Genomic DNA, 17,553 nt, shown 5'->3' with positions numbered 1-17,553 from the left:
AGTAACATTTTAATCTTCATGTTAGTAGTCAGAGTAGTATCATCAGGTTCTCCAGTGTACAGTGTCTCAGCCAATCCAGCATTCCTCAATCCCAAGGGGGGGTGGGGGGAATATATCTATATCCCCTGACCTGCCCTTCAGGTCTGAAGATCAGTCTACCTGTCAACTCATTACCAAGTCATGTAAGGACATTCTGGTGGAGAAAGCTTGTGTTGTGTTTGCTCCCTCAGCCTCCTCCTCTCCTTCCTCCTCCTTGTTCTTCTCTACTTCTCCTACTTCCTGTCCTCCATTCCTCCACCTCCCCTCCTTCTAACCTTCTCCATGCTCTGTCTTATTCTTCAGCCTTTTCGTCCTCCTTCTCTTTTCCTTCTCGTTCCTGTTGTCCTCCGAGCCCTCCTTCTAGTCCTGCTTCTCCAGGTTCTGCGCTGCAGCAGTGGCATATGTTGGCTGTTAGCATGACGATAGTAACTGGCACGAGGTGAACTCCATTTGGCAGAGTTTCAACAAACGTCTGACACCCACACACACGAAATCCTGCTAACTTATGCGCGTACACAAACACACACTTACTTCTCTCCACACCCACACACACTCTCCTCAGGAGGCTGACTGCCAGGGCATGAAAATCACCCAGTCTGCCTGCAACCCAGATGAATGGACCAAGTGTGTTTTTATTTTCATAGGAATGCATTGTTGTGTGTATGTGTGTGCCTTCGGGAGGCAGTGGGGGGGATTGGATGAGAATACTGAAAGTCAACCCTCTCCCACTACACAGGAATCCCTGGGTGTTTACTATCCATGGTTAACTCTCTCCACACGCACACATACAATGTTATTTTTTGTTTGATATATATACACACACAAGCATAAAACCAACTATTTTATTCTGTGATTCAGCTCTACTGAAGAATTTGGTTCTACGTTGATGATGACTATAGTGTAAATGATGTGTGAGTGTGTGAGAGCGAGAGTTTGTGTGTGTGTGAGTGTGTGTGTGTCTTGCAGGAGAATAGCTTCTCTGTGGCCTTAGACAGAGGTCCTGTTCACAAAGGTCAGCTGCCTGGGGCACAGGCTCCTCCTGCCAGCACACACACACACACACACACACACACACACACACACATCATCATCCACATGTGAGTGGCTCACTCAGGCCAGAAAAGTCCGTTTGAAGAGTCAAGAAAGCCATGCACAGTGCAGATAAAACACAGATGGGAAGGAAATGTACAATATTGGTTCATAATGTGTCAAATTTAGGCAAACCAATTTGTGTCAGTGTGACAAATTCAAATCCCAACAAAAAAAAAAGTGACAAAAAACGTAAATAAAAACTTGTCCACGGTAGTCTTCTTTAGCCGAGCGAAGACTATCAGTGCCTGCCTACTCGTGGAGATGTCCGTGTTGTGGGTTTTGGAAAATCTGGCACTTACACTAAAACTGAACTTGACATAGATTGACCGCTTAATCAAAAACACACAGTAAACGAATAAACATGTACCGTTAGAGTTATACGAATTGTCATGAATAGCGGAGAAAGTTAACTCAAAAACTAACTTATTTGGTTTACTTTTCTTGGGGAGAGCAGAAAAGGGGGGCGAGGTTTCCTCTGCATTTTCCGGGGTTTCGCTGGATGAGAAGTTTCCTGTGTCGCTCGTGGAGAGTCGTAAGCAGATACAGTATGGCCTGACACGGAGAAAAAAACGTTACTTTGTGGAAATTTGTCTTTTACTTGTCAACTTTCTGAAGTGCAGTTGGGTCACCGGACCAAGTTTTAGATATGGCGAGAGACGGCACAACGCGAAGTTTGGACAATATTGACCTCGCTTCTTTGAGGGTGAGTAAAGATGTTCTTGCCTAATTAATTGAAATACAGTGTTCAGTAAACATGGGCGCAACAACAGATGTGGAGAACAAAGTAAACCATCTGTTGGTCACTGGAGGATTAGCAAAGTAACAACAAACTAAAAGCCTTGCACGTCAGTTCATGACCGAGTCGATGTTTAGTTTTCTGTGAATGTTTTACCATCTGATCGTGGTGTGGACATCTTCTACTGACCCAGTTTCTTGATCTTTTGAATGGTATCAGAAAACATCAACAAGTATCAGTTAAACCGTTTAACCTAAAAAAAAATTGGCATCATATACCTGATGTAAACTTTTTTGGGTGAACCGTGAACTAAATCCTGTGTGCACTGAGAAATATGCTAACTTTTGGTGAAGTCGTGATCAACTATTGTTAAGAGTTAAGACCTTTAACTTTTAATGGATAATAAATGAAAACTAGAACAGCATGTTCTACAGTTTAAATATATGTTTTACTATGAGATTTCCCCAATGGATCCTTATAGTTAAGTTATTAATGTAGTTGTGGATGTGGATATTGTGTATTCTGCTAGGACCCTGCAGGTATCTTTGAACTGGTGGAGGTGGTGGGGAACGGCACCTATGGACAAGTCTACAAGGTTGGTGCACTCTGGTGTTGCTCAGTAAAAAATCTGCCTGTTGCACTGTCACTCTCTCTCTCTCTCTCTCTCTCTCTCTCTCTCTCTCTCTCTCTCTCTCTCTCTCTCTCTCTAACTGTCTCTCTATCTATCTCTGCTTGTCTCTCTCTTTCTACGATCTCTCTCCCTGTCTCTCTAATTTTCTCTCCCCGTCACTCTCTAACTGTCTCTCTCTCTATCTATCTCTCCCTGTCTCTCTTTCTAACGATCTCTCTCTCCCTCTCTCCCTCTCTAGCTCTCCTATCTGGTTTGCTTGCTGACAAAAATACATCTTTAACACCCCCGGGTGGGGCCCACTTCCCTATCGAGAGCTGCATCTCCGCAACGTGTGTGTGTGGTTTGTGGTACATTTAGCAGCTGGCCCTGGATAGCCCTAGCTAGCTAGTCACATTCTCAGCCTGTATCAGGCTGTCAGCTGAGACCGGGGCCAATGGGAGGGTGGAACCTATTGTGTGTGTGTGTGTGTATGTGTGTGTGCACATGTTTCTGAGCAGCAGAAGGCTGGAGCACGGATTTACCATAAGAGAAAGGAGAGCTTGTGGTGGAGACAGAATGATCTATTGCACATTCAGCTAATTGCTCCACTGCAATTGATTGGTTGCATATTGTTTGAAATTTCAGAGGTCTGTGTTCCGCAACTTGGTCCTCTCGTGCCATCAGGTGTGTGTTTGTGTGTGTGTTTGTGTGTCAGCCTCATGTGAAGGTGTTTCATAGGTGTTTCAACACACGTTGCTCTGTGGACCAGCCAGGTAGATAATGTCTTGAGTGTCAGACTGTTTGACAGTTTGAGGCAGCAACACCAGGCCACTGGTCACAGTGTACATGATATCCTTTTGTATAGGGCGGAGAGAGAAAGAAGAGAAAAAATTGGTCTGCCCTCCTCCCCTCACCTCTCCTCCCCGTTCCATTCCTCTCTCCTCTTCTCCTCCCCTCCTGTGAAGATAGTACTCCATCAAAACAGAAAGCCCTGAGTGAGGTGGGAGGTATTGATTGAAAGGCCCACCTGGCTCGTTCAGAACATGAGGACGTTGTGTTCTTTCACCTCTGGTTTTTAATGAGCGGTTCAGAGAGGGGATCTGAAGGTGGGCCTATCGGAAGGAGAAAAAAAACAACAAATCAAACCTCCCTTTACAGTACGTGTGTTTGCTTAACACTCGTCACTTGACCTAGCCCCGGAGTTCAAGAGGCGACAACAAGAATGGCAGAGCCGCTTAGGATGTCTTTTGAGGGATGGAGGTATGCACATTAATTCGTATTAGTTGTGCGAAAGGAAAAAAGGGAAATGTATATTGTGCCCAGGTCAAAAACACCTCTCCACCGCCGCAAACACAACTTCTAATCTGTCAAAGCATCTTCAACACCAAGACTAGTAGCTAAAGATCCCCAGGCCCTGAGTGACACTGACGCCGATAAAAGGTTGCCAGCGCCATTGTTTGCCGACACAAGCCAAGCAGCCACGACTTGACATTCAACAGCAAATCAGAGATAAACAGGCTTGTAGCAGCATACATAGTAGAGGGAATGTTGCCATTTAAAGTTTTAAGCATTATTTTATTTTGAGACAATTTTTTTGAGACATTTTGCTTACTGCCAGTACTGTAGCCTTGTTGTGCTTTACAACTTTTATGTTGATGTTCACAACTTTTTTGTCAGCTTTGAGGTATTAAAAAGTGTAAAAGAGAGATATTGTGTATATCCTCATTATAATAAGAATTTGAGTTGATTTGGGCATATATATGGTACATGTTGTTATGGTACAGCAATGTTCGGACCTTAAAACAGACTCGTGAGGCAATAGGTTTCAAAGGGTAAGTGTTTAATGTCTTAGCGGAGTTAACAATCTGGCAGTCTGGATGGTGAGCAGGGTTTACATAGATCGGTGATTGCTGATCTGCCCCAGGTGAGGATGGTTGTCTGTCCCGGGAGGCTCTGCCCATGCACACACACACACACACACACAGAAAAGGGAGGGAGGAGAACACAAAGGAAAAGAGAAACAGAAACAGTGTCACAGCCAGGGGCGTGATAAATTGTTATTTGGCAAGTGCATCTCAGGTGATGTTATGGAGTAATCCAAAAGTAATGTAACTAGTAGTGTAACTAGTTATTTTCAGCAGTGAGTAATCTAGTCAAGTAAAGCATTACTTTAAAAAAAAAAGTAACTAGTAATGTGTAATCTATTACTTTTTTTGAGTAACTACCCCAACACTGCTCACGACTCCTCCCTGTCAAACTCTCTCCCTCCCTCTTCTCCCTCCCTCCCTCCTCTCCCTCCTCTCCGTCCATCTCAGTGGGTCCGTACTGTGTGAATCCCAGCAGTAGATTGTCTTCAGAGAGGATCTCCCTCTGTGACATAGCGGGGCTGTGTTGTTACCATGACAGGTCGCGTGTTCAGCTGTGGCGTGTAAGTGGCGTGTCGTAGTCTGGAGTGACCGAGATGAGGAGGAGGTCCAGGAGATTCTGTTTCACTGACCTTTTAGTTTATGTCTCCTCCCGTCCTCTCCTCCTTCCCCCTCTCCTCTCCTCCTTCCCCCTCTCCTCTCTCTCCTCTCCTCCTTCCCCCTCTCCTCTCCTCCTTCCCCCTCTCCTCTCTCTCCTCTCCTCCTTCCCCCTCTCCTCTCCTCCTTCCCCCTTTCCTCTCTCCAGCCCTCCTGCCCCCTCTCCTCTCCTGCTTCCCCCTCTTCTCTCCTCAGTCCTTTTCCTCTCCTCCACAGCAGCACATTTTGACATTGCTGTCATGTGATCATCAGTGCGCGGGTGTGTGTGTGTCTGGATGTCAATGTGTCGGACATTGTTCAAGCCGGCATATTGTCACTATGGAAGCATTTTCCCTCCCTCTTCAGACATCTCCCTTAAAACACAGAGAGAGAAGAACTGGGTCAGACCAGAGAGACACATACACACACATTCAAAGTGACGGATAGTGCAAGACTGATGATGCAGATCTCTTTTGAGCTTCCATAAAGAATTCTACCACTGTGTGTGTACTTTATATGTGTGTAACTCTGTGTGTGTGTGTGTGTGACTATGTGTCTGTGTATGCGTGTGTGTATGATTGTATGTGTGTTTGACTCTTTGTATGTGTGTCCTGCTACCACTAGCCCCCATCTGTCTTTCTATCTGGCTGGTCTTTAACCTGGACACTGGGCTCTGCTGATGTCATGCTGTGTGCCCCCCCCCCCCTCCCATGTCTGTGTCTGTCTATTATAAACTGTGGGTGATGAGCGATAACCTCTGGGCGTGTGTGTGTCAATGTGTTTGTGTCTGTGTGTCTGTGTGTGTGTGTGTTTGTGTGTGTGAGCGTGAGAGAGAATGTAGAGGATATTCCTGACCTGGGGATTTCCTTCTAGTCCCTCTTCCCCAGTGTCATGGCCTGTCCCTCCACACAAACACACATAACATCACATTGTATCTGATGACAAGCATGAAAACAGGATGTCAGTAGCAAAACAGAGCAGATTTCCCTCAGAAGGAGAGAGGCAGAGAGGTGTCGACTGACAAGGACTGAATCACTTCAGCCATTTCAATGAGATTCACTTCACTGCAGCTATTACAATCCATTTGATTAGAGTCATGCTAACTAACATGTAAATAGTGCAAAATGGGTTTAATACAGAGACAACATTAGAATTGTTTCTCATTAACAATCACCATAAGTCATCATAGTTGTGGTAATGTGTTATTCTACATTTCAGCCTCTGGTGCACAGTATTCGCTCAGTTTCATTTCTCAGTCTGGCTTTGTGTAGGTCTACTGTGTGTGTGTGTGTGCGTGTGCGTGTGCGGAGTGAGAAAGAGAGAAAGACCGAGTTGAAAAAAAAGAGAAAAAAGTAGAGTGCCAAAGAAACAGGAGTAGTAGTAGTAGTAGTGTAATAATACTGCATTATACTGTCAACTAATATGATTATCCAGCGAGCCACTCAGTTCCCATAATGCTCTGCTCCACGCAGTCTCTCAGAGTGAGGCAACCTTTCTCTTAGTGACACAGAGTTATAGGGTTAGTGGGAAGAGCAGGAATATTGTAGGGACAGGCCGTCTAGTAGAATAGCTTTGTGCAGCAAATGTAAATACACGCACACACACACACACACACACAATGATGCAGGTTGGCAACATAAGGAGAAAACCCAACATCATTGAAGTTTACTCAGGCAGAGGAAGCACAGATGCTGCTGCCTGCATCCTGGCCCTCCAGGGAAACACAATGTGCTCCCTCACTCTCTCTCTCTTTCTCTCTCCTTTTCTCTCTTTCGGTCTCTCACTTTCTCTCTCCTTTTCACTCTTTCAGTCTCTCTGTCAAACACTTTCTCTCTTTCTGTCTCTCACTCACCCGTTTCTCTCCTTTTCTCTCTTTCTCGTTCTGTCTCTCACTCTCTCTCACTTTCGCTCCTTTTCTCTCTTTCTCTTTCTGTCTCTCACTCTCTTTCGTTCTCTCTCCTTTTCTCTCTTTCTGTCTCTCTCACTTTCTCTATTTGTCCTTAATTCTTTCTTTTTCTCTCTCTCATTCCTTTTCTCTTTTTCTCTCTCCCCCTTCCTCTCTCCTTTACTTTCTTTCGTTTTCTGTCTCTTTGTCTCTCAATGTCTTTTGCACGGTTCCTCTGCCCCTCCCTGTCTCTTATCCGTCCCCCTCCCTCCTGTATCTCTATCAGTTCAATCTCTTTCTGGAGTTCTGGAGAAACTGGGCTCCACACAAGCAGTGATGTCACATCCTGTCAGAACAGAACAGAAGGTCATGACAGCTCAACTCAACTGCCCGTCCCCCCAACCCCTTTCTGCACTAGTATGTTAGTGCGTATATTACTGTACATATTTGGTACTCTAGAAAGTAGATATGATGTATGCAGAAGGGTTTACGTTTTTAGGAGTTACTGCAGATCCTCGTTTCGCAGCCTAACCTAACCCAGATTTATATGGCATTTGTCATCGAGTCTAATCTATAGACAGGATACCTGTCAGATGGGCCAGTAGACCGCATCAATCTGGCCTAGTGGACTGAGACCAAGACTGTTAATACTGCAGAGAGAAAGAGAGAGATGGGGGTGGTGGTGGAGGTGATAGCAGGAATCTGAGAGTGTGTAGGTATCGACCACTGCAGTGTTCCATTTGATCAACCCTCCCATTCTGATTTGGAAATGGGATATTGATCAACTCGTTTCGAAACTCATTTTGCGTTCGGGGAGATTTTTTTTCTCTCTCTCTTTTTTTCATTTTCTTTCGCAAATTGATACTCGTTGCCGCAACGTTGTTTCTGTGAGGCGGAGAGAGAAACGGGGAGTGATGCAAGCGATCGCCTGGCATCACAGATGACCTGTAGCCGTCCATTCACGGTCACATTCAAAGAGGAATCGTACATCTGCTATGACGAAAGGGAGATGATGTTTGCGTGTTTGTGAGTGTGTGTGTGTGTGTGTGTGTGTGAGAGAGAGAGAAAGTGACATACCATAGGCATGATCAGCTGTGATCTGAGTGAATGCTGGGAAAAGTGGACTACAGGCCTGTATTTGTATACAAGGCAGTGTTGGCAGGATATTGTATTGTAATAGATCATATCATACACATCATATGGCACTAAACCATATCACAGTGTATTATTATGTATTGTACAGTGTATTGATTGATGCATAACAGGGCTCAACATTAACATTTTTTGGCACTGGCCCCACCGGGCCAGTGGGTTTGAAACTTACTGGCCCCAAGACAATTTTTACTGGCCCCCCCTCCAAAAGTTGTAATTTATCATTGTTACAACAAAACCAAAGACTTATAAGTTGTGTTATTCTGTTAACATGTTTAACCATTTATTAAACACATCCTGGATATAAAATGAACAAAAATGAAATCACATTTCTAGTGATAAAAAATAAAAAGGTAATAGTCAGCAAAACAATTGACTTTTAACCTCAAACGTGACGTGCTCTCTTCCCTGCTGACAGCCATCTCTCTGCACACCTGAAACCTCTGGTCCCTCAATGCTAATATATAAAAGCTTCCATAGCATTTCATCAGTATAATACTAAGTACCCAAGTTGTGATATGCTGTTGTTATAAATCGTGCAATAACACGATGGGCATCTACATTTAAATTCCTGACCAGCATAGTCAACGGCCTGGAAGATGGATTGTCAACCATCCGCTTAGCTGTCACGCAAACCAGGTGCTGTCTGCTACTGCTAGCATGGCTGGTCAGGTATTGTTTTCGAAAATTGTCGGTGCCTCTGTAAAATGTAAAAATATCCACTTTTGTCTGCTTTAGACGGGAACATACGACAAACGACACAGTGCATCTTCGTTCCATAAAAAAGTTGCTTCCGTTTGAGCTCGTAGCTCTACTTTGCTGCCATCTTCACTTTATTGTCTCGCGCCAGTTGTTAAAATGTATCGAGATTAGAGAATTACAATTTGACAACCACTCGTCACTCCTCAACTCTTGATTTGCCAACTGTGCGCCCCACGAGCTGCAAAGTTATTTATGCATTTAGCAGATAGCAAAACATATGAAGGATGTTAACTTTTACAATGCAATTTTTTTTTTCAATCAATAATTTGCAGTGGCCCGATCGGGCCAGTGAGTTGCTAGTTTAACTGTCCCGACGTTACTTTTTACTGGCCCCGGGCCATCGGGCCATCGTTATTGTCGAGCCCTGCATAATCATCTAATCAATCGAACTGTGTTGAATGGCTAAACTCACTCGCCAGTGTAAATCTAGATCGAGTCATAAACACTACTGAGAAGCTAGTTTTTCACTGGCATAAGTGTGGCTGACTCGAATGGTATTTATAAGTTGTGGTCAGTAGCGAGAAGCAGTCGTAGCGACACCACAACACTTGTGACATTAACGCATGACGATCTGGACCGGAATGTTCTCTGAGAAGTCATTAAGGGTCCAGCCAGGATCTGCGACAGTGGAAGGTCACGGCTATAAGCGAAGACGGCTGTTATGAGTCCAGCCCTACAGAATGTCATACCTGTCCTAGCTCTACCCTGAGCTTTACTGTCAAACCCCCATGAGGCGAGACGCTTATCCTAACCCTCGCCTGACCGTGGCTGTCAAGCCGAGCCCCAGAGCTGCCTCCGCCTGCTGCTACCCATCATGGCAGCCTCTGTGTCCTCAGCCCCACCCCTCCATGTCTGGCTCACCTGGTCACACAGCACCCACGCCTGTCAGCCCTAGCTTCTGCTGGGGTCCAAGCCGACCCCGGTGTACCCCGCACCGCCCCCCTCCCCGCCCTCTCAACCTGTCTGTTTGTCTCCCCTGCTAACCCGAACTCTGTCTCTGTGTCCTGGCAGGGCCGACATGTCAAAACAGGACAGCTGGCAGCCATCAAGGTCATGGACGTCACTGAGGTAAGTGCTGAGATGTCAGGGGGAATGCTAATGCTGCTAGGCAAAGTTGGCCTAGGGAACACTGCAGGCAAGGCTTATGACGTTAGACGCTAATTTAAATGATTATTAGTAGGAAGTTAGAGGAAATGCTAATGGGGCTATGCTAACCCTCCAGTGTTGGACATGCTAATGAAGCTAGGCTAACGCAGAGCACCAGAGCTTATTATCCCAGGGAGCGAGGGGACACCTCGATGGGGCCCCGGTCTGCTTTGGGCAGGTTCAATCATCTGCCTTCTCTGGGGTCATGACGCTAGCGTGATGCTAACATCCTCTCGTTTCCTCCTCTCTTCTATCCTCTCCTTACTTTACCTCACCTGTCCTCTCCTCTGCTCATGTTTTCCCCTCCTCTCTTCTTCTTCTTCTTCTTCCGACCTCCTGAGCTTTATGGGGTACAGACCTGTCTACTAGTCTATACACCCTGCAGTTATTATTACACTTATGTCTGGGGACAGAAGTATTTAATTAAAGCATGTGTGCTCCAGGCTCTCCTAACACTCAGTGGAGGAGGATGGGGCGTGCAGGAGCTCAGTGGCATTGCCTTGGTCTCTCTCTCCTTCTTTCTCTGTTTCTCTCTCTCTGTCTCTCTCTCGCTCTCTATATCTCCTCACTGTTTCTCTCTCTGTCTCTCTTTCTGTCTCTGCCGTTCTCCCACTCACACTGCAATATTAACCTATCAATGTCTTCAATAGACCAAGCTGAAGAAGTGTGAAGAGAGTTACAGTATACATATATACATATAAAATATATATATATATATTCTCTGTAATGCCAGACAGCATTAAAGTTTGTGTACATTACGATTCCAAATGCGCTGAATGGTTTTTAAACTTTTTAAATCTTGTGTTTGATATGAATGGGCTTTTTATGAGCTTGCCATAGCCCTGGGCTGGGAGTAGAGAACTAGATCACGCTTCAGCACCATGGAGACTGGAGACCTGATGACACCACAGCACAGCCTCGGGACCTAGACTACCACATCTGTCCGGCTCACACACACACACACACACACACACACACACACACACACACACACACACACACACACACACACACAGACACTGTATACACGAACACACAAACGTACAGGCACACACACATGCTCTCCCTCTCTATCCCTCGTCACTCTGTCGCTCTGTTTGTGCTCTTCTCCGCTCGTCACACACACAAGCGTGACCTCCTCACCTGTTTGTGTCACTGGTGTATTGTCTGTCGCTTCAGCGGGGAGAGAGACTAGCAGGAGCCTCACTGCCAGGTTGACTGACTTCAGAACCAACTCCACACTACCCACACTTTCCCCTCCCCTTCTCTCCCTCTCCCCCCCTCATACTGTTCTCTCCCCTCCCCCCTTCTCCCCCTCTCCCTCCATCATCCTCTTTTCTTCCATCCCCTTCTCCCCCTTTCCCCCCCTCCTCTTCTCCCACCCCCCATCCTCCCCTTCTCACCTTCTCTCCCCCCCCCCCATCCTCTTCTCCTGCTCTTCCCTCACATATAAAGATATGGATTGGGAACTTGCTCCCCACAGCCCCAAACGTTTAAACAAGTCACAACCCATTAGTGTGCCTCTTCAGACAGATAGACCCTGGGCAGAGAGAGAGAGAGAGAGAGAGAGAGAGAGAGAGAGAGAGAGAGAGAGAGAGAGAGAGAGAGAGAGAGAGAGAGAGAGAGAGAGAGAGAGAGAGAGAGAGAGAGAGAGAGAGAGAGAGAGAGAGAGAGAGAGAGAGAGAGAGAGAGAGAGAGAGAGAGAGAGAGAGAGAGAGAGAGAGAGAGAGAGAGAGAGAGAGAGAGAGAGAGAGAGAGAGAGAGAGAGAGAGAGAGAGAGAGAGAGAGAGAGAGAGAGAGAGAGAGAGAGAGAGAGAGAGAGAGAGAGAGAGAGAGGATGAGTAAAGGATAAAGGATGAGTGTTAATTAGCAGTGGTGTTGTCCTGCCTGCTAGGTCCTGTTTGACCTGATGTGACGCGCTCAGTGTAGTTAGCTTATGCCCCAAACAAAAAAGGACAGGGAGGCTGGGATGCAGGGTCAGAGGCAGAGAGGCACAGAGGAAGAGACAGATTGAAACGGAGGCCGCGAGGCAGGCAAAGACAGAGCAAGTAGAGGAAGAGCCGGATTCAGAGAGGGAGAGGGTTGAGGCTGTGACAGGGCTGGGCTTCCTGCCTGGCAGGAAGGAGAGAGTCTTGTTACCAGCTTGACTCCACACAGCCCTGGGACTGGAAACACATCAATGTGTCATGGTTCTCCAAGGGGCTACGTACACACATGCATGCACATAAAAACACACCAAAAACCACAAGCGCACACACACACAAAACACAGGCACACACACACAAACCAACCCCTGTAGGACCCCTTATTCTCCAAAGATGTCTGTTTCTATCTTCACACCAGAGTGCAACTCTACCCAACTTGAACCTCATCGGATGACCCGAGTGTCTGTATAGTAGTGGGTTGGACCGGAATAAACCAATCAGCAAGCATATCCATACTGCTCCAACCAATATAAACACACAATGCCAAGATGGCCTCCCAAGACCTCAGCTTTGATTGGTGGGCTGTTGATTGGCACACGTGTTGGCAGGCCACTAGCCCTAATGCTACACATACTCATACACACATACGGACACACTCAGCCAGCCAGGGTTAGCATGGCTGGAAAATCTACTGATGTAATCATTTTATTCTCATGTTGTTTGCAAGATTATAATCTGATATACTCCACATGAAATGCTGAGACTAGAATAATGATCTCAGAGTGGAGTGGAGGAGGTTCTCAGTGACCTCTTGTTAGTATCTTAGATTTAGAACCACCACAAATGATTTCGGTTAGACTAAAGACTGTCTGAAACGGAACCAAGAATTCCAATGTACCTGTTACTTGGACTCTAAACTTAAAACATTGTGAAACATAAACATTTAAAACTATCGTTGACCTTAATGCTTTCCCCCGTTGTGCGTGGTAGATCCATCTTATCCTTATTGGCCCAAACATCAAACCCGTGAACCAAAATGTAACCAGGAAGTCAAACAATGTCTGTCATCTCATCTCATCCCCCGTATCGACCGCTTTATCTCTGTGAGAAAGTTTTGGAGCAAAATGTCTCTTTAAGCCTGCATCCTGTGTGCTGTTTAGAGCGGACTGTGCCTTTAAGCCGAGGGTGTATTGTTGTCCATCAGGAGGAGGAAGATGAGATCAAGCTGGAGATCAACATGCTGAGGAGCTACTCTCATCACAGGAACATCGCCACTTACTACGGAGCCTTCGTCCGGAAGAGTCCTGCAGGACAGGATGACCAGCTCTGGGTACGTCACTAGTTTCTTTACCTGACCACCTACCTAGCTACCCTACTGTATGTACCTACCTATCCTCCACTCTACTGTACTGTGGAAACCTACCAACTTTCACACCTGTGACATGTTACTGCAGTGTCTGATGGTGTCTCCGAGGCATTGCCTGTTTGTGTTTGTACGTGCGTGTTAGCATGTGTACTGTATGTCTGTGTGCGATTTGTACGCTCATTGGTAACGTGTGTGTGTGTGTGTGTAGCTGGTGATGGAGTACTGCGGGGCTGGTTCTGTGACTGACCTGGTGAAGAAGACCAAAGGAAACAGCCTGAAGGAGGACTGGATAGCCTACATCTGCCGAGAGGTCCTGAGAGTGAGTCCTGCCATGCCGTCAGAACTACATCTCCCAGCATGTCCCATTAGTCACCGTGACTACACCCACAGAATGATAATGGATAGATAAATACATAAGTAGCACGCCTGGGTCTTTTAGGAACAGGAGGTCCTGAGAATTACGTTGGGGGCTCAGTCACACATACATACACACACACCAACCATACACATAAACACACATGCATACACACACATACAGATATACACCAGCCACACACACACCACACATAAACATCAGATAGCACACACACACACACGCACATGCCTGTATTGTTTACCCTGAGTGCTGGAGACAGTCGGGACATCAGAACAGCAGCGCCTGTGTGACCTGGTGGAGTCATTTTACAACATTCACTTCCTGTGTTTATTGTTGTTGCTTTGAAGTACTGTAAGAGAGAGGGGGAGAGGGTGCACACCCGCAAACCGGCACACACACACACACATTCTCCAGCATGTCTCTGGCAGACTCCAACATGGCCAGAAGCAGGAAGTCATGAGAGTGTGCATCCTGACGTTTGTGTTTGCACGCCTGTGTCTTTGTGTGTGTTTGTGTGTCCAGGGCCTGTTGCACCTACACTCGCATCACGTGATCCACAGAGACATCAAGGGACAGAACGTCCTGTTGACGGAGAATGCAGAGGTCAAACTAGGTGAGGAGAACTGGGACGGGTGGTCAAAACCTGGGGTCAGGGTATGGATCTAGGAGTTGCATGGTTCCCTACACAATTCTGTACAGAGAAAAGCCAACAGGTTTGCTAGGTGAGAACACAGGGATCAGGTTTCAGCACTAGCACAGTCACACTCCCCTGTCTCTCTCTAATCCAGCTGACTTTGCAAACAGCAAATCATCCTTTGAGCCTAGTGTATATCTGTCTCTAACCCTCTATCTCACTGGCCTCTACTACTCCAGTGGACTTTGGCGTGAGTGCCCAGTTGGACAGGACCATAGGCAGGAGAAACACTTTCATCGGGACACCCTATTGGATGGCTCCAGAGGTCATCGCCTGTGATGAGAACGCGGACTCCACCTATGACTACAGGGTGGGAAAGAGTTTTTTGTGCTAGCGCGGTTAGCATTAGCAGTAAGCGGCTCAACATTGTCAAAAGCAGGGAGCTAGCCACTGACAGTACGTTGGGGTGCTAACTCATTCAGTTATGGAAATGCACAGAGGCCTAACCTCTGATGCTAATAGCATTACTTCTTTACATAAGTTCAAGTTTACAAGGTTTTTTCTTTTTTTGGTGTTTTAGGTAAGATACTGCTGGTGGAAAATAACCACCTTTCTGTTGGTGTTTGAACCTTTGACTGTGTGTGTGTTTGTGTGTGTGTTCTTTCCCATCCAGAGTGACCTGTGGTCTTTGGGAATCACAGCACTGGAGATGGCAGAGGGAGCACCACGTAAGTCTGGAACACACACTCTCTCTGCAAATTGAAAGACTTTTTAGGCCATGGACAATATGGTGGTTAGTGATTGAATTGGTTTCTTGTAATGCTATTCCAAAAATGTTCAGTTTTTAGGTTTAAAAGAATCAAGTTTGAATCAAGTGTACAGTTCTCCCTGTGACCCCAGTGTGCTTTGTGTGGGTAGTTAGATGTTCCTGCCTGTATCTCTGCTGGCTCTCAGAAACAGGGGCTCACAGCAAAGCAATCTGAGTTCTGAGAACATCTAGCATTTCAACACCGGAGCAGATAGATCAATGAGACTGGAGACTAGATGTTGTCAGCCAATTGTGTTAGTGTGTGAGGGTTTTTTTTTCCACAACACCCATGCTTTTCCATCGTAACCCTTGCCTTTGTGTGTGTGTGTGTGTCCAGCCCTGTGTGACATGCACCCCATGAGAGCCCTGTTCCTCATTCCACGCAACCCGCCCCCAAAACTCAAGTCCAAGAAATGGTAAGACGGACAGCTCTGAAGCATACACACTTAGCCTTTCACACTCATACACACACAAACTCCGCCAGGCGAGGTCTCCAGAGACACTACTGCCCACACACACACACACACACACAAAGCCTTTACAGCTGCTTAGCTAACAGTATTTGGGACCAGGATAGCAGTTTTCCCATCTGACTCTGCAGCTCCAGCAGTAGTTCTGGCTGAACACACACTGTCCATCACCTGCTTCCTGGAGGAACCAGCCAACCAGGGTCTAGGTAACCTGGTGTGCCAGCACACTGCAAGGCTTCCCCAAACACTGCAGCTGCTTCCCCTTTACGTTCCTCCATCACCCTCTCCTGTTTTCTTCCACCCCCCCCCCCCCCCCCGCCAGCTCCCCGCTCCTCTCCAAAGTCTCTCACACAAAGCCTGCTATGGATGGGTCATCGCTGTGGTGGAGATGTTAGTGCAGGCCTACATGGGAACACAGCTAACGCCTACTTGATTCTCTCTTCTTTTTTTCCCCCTGCCTCCCTCATCCCTCCTTCTTTCCCTTACTGGAATACCTTCATCACTACTTTCCTCTGGCCTCATCCCTGGCTCTTCCCCTCCCGGCCTCTCTTTTCTCCCTGGATCCAACCCTCTCTCAACTCTCTCTCTCTCTCTCTCTCTCTCTCTCTCTCTCTCTCTCTCTCTCTCTCTCTCTCTCTCTCGCTCTCTCTTGCTCTCTCGCGCTCTCGCTCTGTCTCTCTCCCACCCCTACCTACCTCCCTTTGCCTCGCTCCCTTTCTCCCTCTCTCTCCTCCACCCCTACTTCCCTCCCCCCTGCCTCCCCTGCCCCCCCAAGGTCTAAGAGGTTCTTGTCGTTTGTGGAGAGCTGCCTGGTGAAGAGCCACCTCCAGCGCCCCACCACGGAAGCCCTGCTGCGGCACTCCTTCATCCGGGACCTGCCCAACGAGAGGCAGCTCCGCACCCTCCTGCAGGATCACCTGGACCGCACGCGCAAAAAGAAGGGAGACAAAGGTCAGGGGGTCATTCAGGCCTGGTGGAAGGGGGGGGGGCGGTTAGGGTTAACTGAAATTAAATCGAGTTGAAATACTTTATTGTATTTATTGTATATAGAAGTCAGTTGGCTGAGCGGTGAGGGAGTCGGGCTAGTAATCCGAAGGTTGCCAGTTCGATTCCCGGTCATGCCAACTGACGTTGTGTCCTTGGGCAAGGCACTTCACCCTACTTGCCTCAGGGGAAATGTCCCTGTACTTACTGTAAGTCGCTCTGGATAAGAGCGTCTGCTAAATGACTAAATGTAAATGTATTGTAGCTCTGTACACAATAGAATTAGGAGTGCTACTCCAGTTGGCGCATTATGCTACACAGCATAGAAACTACAACTATGGTCCTACCTAATAATGAATAATGTTGAAAGCAGAGTTGATAATCTTGAACACAGATAAATAGCAGTCTAAAAGTAAGTATTGCTTACCAGAGAACAAATAAATCTCAAATAATAATACCTTGACAAGTTGTGGCCAAGACACAGTCTGGTGAAGTCGTATTGTAGGCGTTGTACAGTATGCCACGACAAAACAGCAGCCTGCCAAAAGTAGGAATACTCTAGATTTGTTTAGTTGAGTAGTGTGTGCGTCTACGTGTGTGTGTTGTCTTAGTCTCAGTGTGTGTGTCTGTGTGTACAGCAGGCCTGGCCCTACTGTACTGTTTGGCTGGCATTAGTTTGTAATGACAGGGTGTGTTATCCAGTGGCAGTTGTAATCTTCTGCTCCGTGGTATTATAGTGTGGGAGAGTGTGTGTGTGTGTGTGTTTGCGTGTGTGTGTGTGGTTTAGGGCAGGACAGCAGCCTAGCATGGCACAAGGCCACCCAGTGACACAGCACATACGTGTGTCATACGACAGGAATGATTCTCAGAGCAGTAAAGGCAGGGTTTAGTCATCTCCCACAATGCACCACTCACCACCACCAGCTTCCTCTCTGACGCCACGTGATGACATCACACACATACACACCCACATCCTTCATCCTGCAAGCACTCTGGAGCAAGATCCTGGCTTGGTGACTGTTCCACAGAGACAGACTGACAGACTGACAGACTGACAGACTGACAGA

General features: G+C 46.9%; 1 protein-coding gene across 5 annotated transcripts in view; it reads left to right on the top strand.

Moving 5' to 3' along the window:
* The first annotated feature begins 1,373 nt into the window (after positions 1–1,373).
* si:zfos-2326c3.2 (mitogen-activated protein kinase kinase kinase kinase 4) overlaps positions 1,374–17,553 on the top strand; it is a 43,740-nt gene continuing 27,560 nt past the window's right edge. For 3 of the 5 annotated variants that reach the window (XM_062477182.1, XM_062477183.1, XM_062477181.1), the window contains exons 1-10: positions 1,391–1,834; positions 2,397–2,462; positions 9,789–9,845; positions 13,053–13,178; positions 13,423–13,533; positions 14,113–14,203; positions 14,464–14,594; positions 14,898–14,952; positions 15,370–15,448; positions 16,278–16,453. In XM_062477182.1, coding sequence (XP_062333166.1) covers positions 1,778–1,834; positions 2,397–2,462; positions 9,789–9,845; positions 13,053–13,178; positions 13,423–13,533; positions 14,113–14,203; positions 14,464–14,594; positions 14,898–14,952; positions 15,370–15,448; positions 16,278–16,453 — 949 coding nt within the window. In that variant the 5' untranslated portion in view covers positions 1,391–1,777. Of the gene's footprint in view, positions 1,835–2,396; positions 2,463–9,788; positions 9,846–13,052; positions 13,179–13,422; positions 13,534–14,112; positions 14,204–14,463; positions 14,595–14,897; positions 14,953–15,369; positions 15,449–16,277; positions 16,454–17,553 lie in introns of those variants that run through there. The other 2 variants (XM_062477184.1, XM_062477185.1) reach the window with 2 other exon arrangements.

Source organism: Osmerus eperlanus, chromosome 13 (assembly GCF_963692335.1).
Source record: "Osmerus eperlanus chromosome 13, fOsmEpe2.1, whole genome shotgun sequence".
NCBI lineage: Eukaryota > Metazoa > Chordata > Actinopteri > Osmeriformes > Osmeridae > Osmerus > Osmerus eperlanus.
This window is presented reverse-complemented; position numbering and strand designations above follow the sequence as displayed.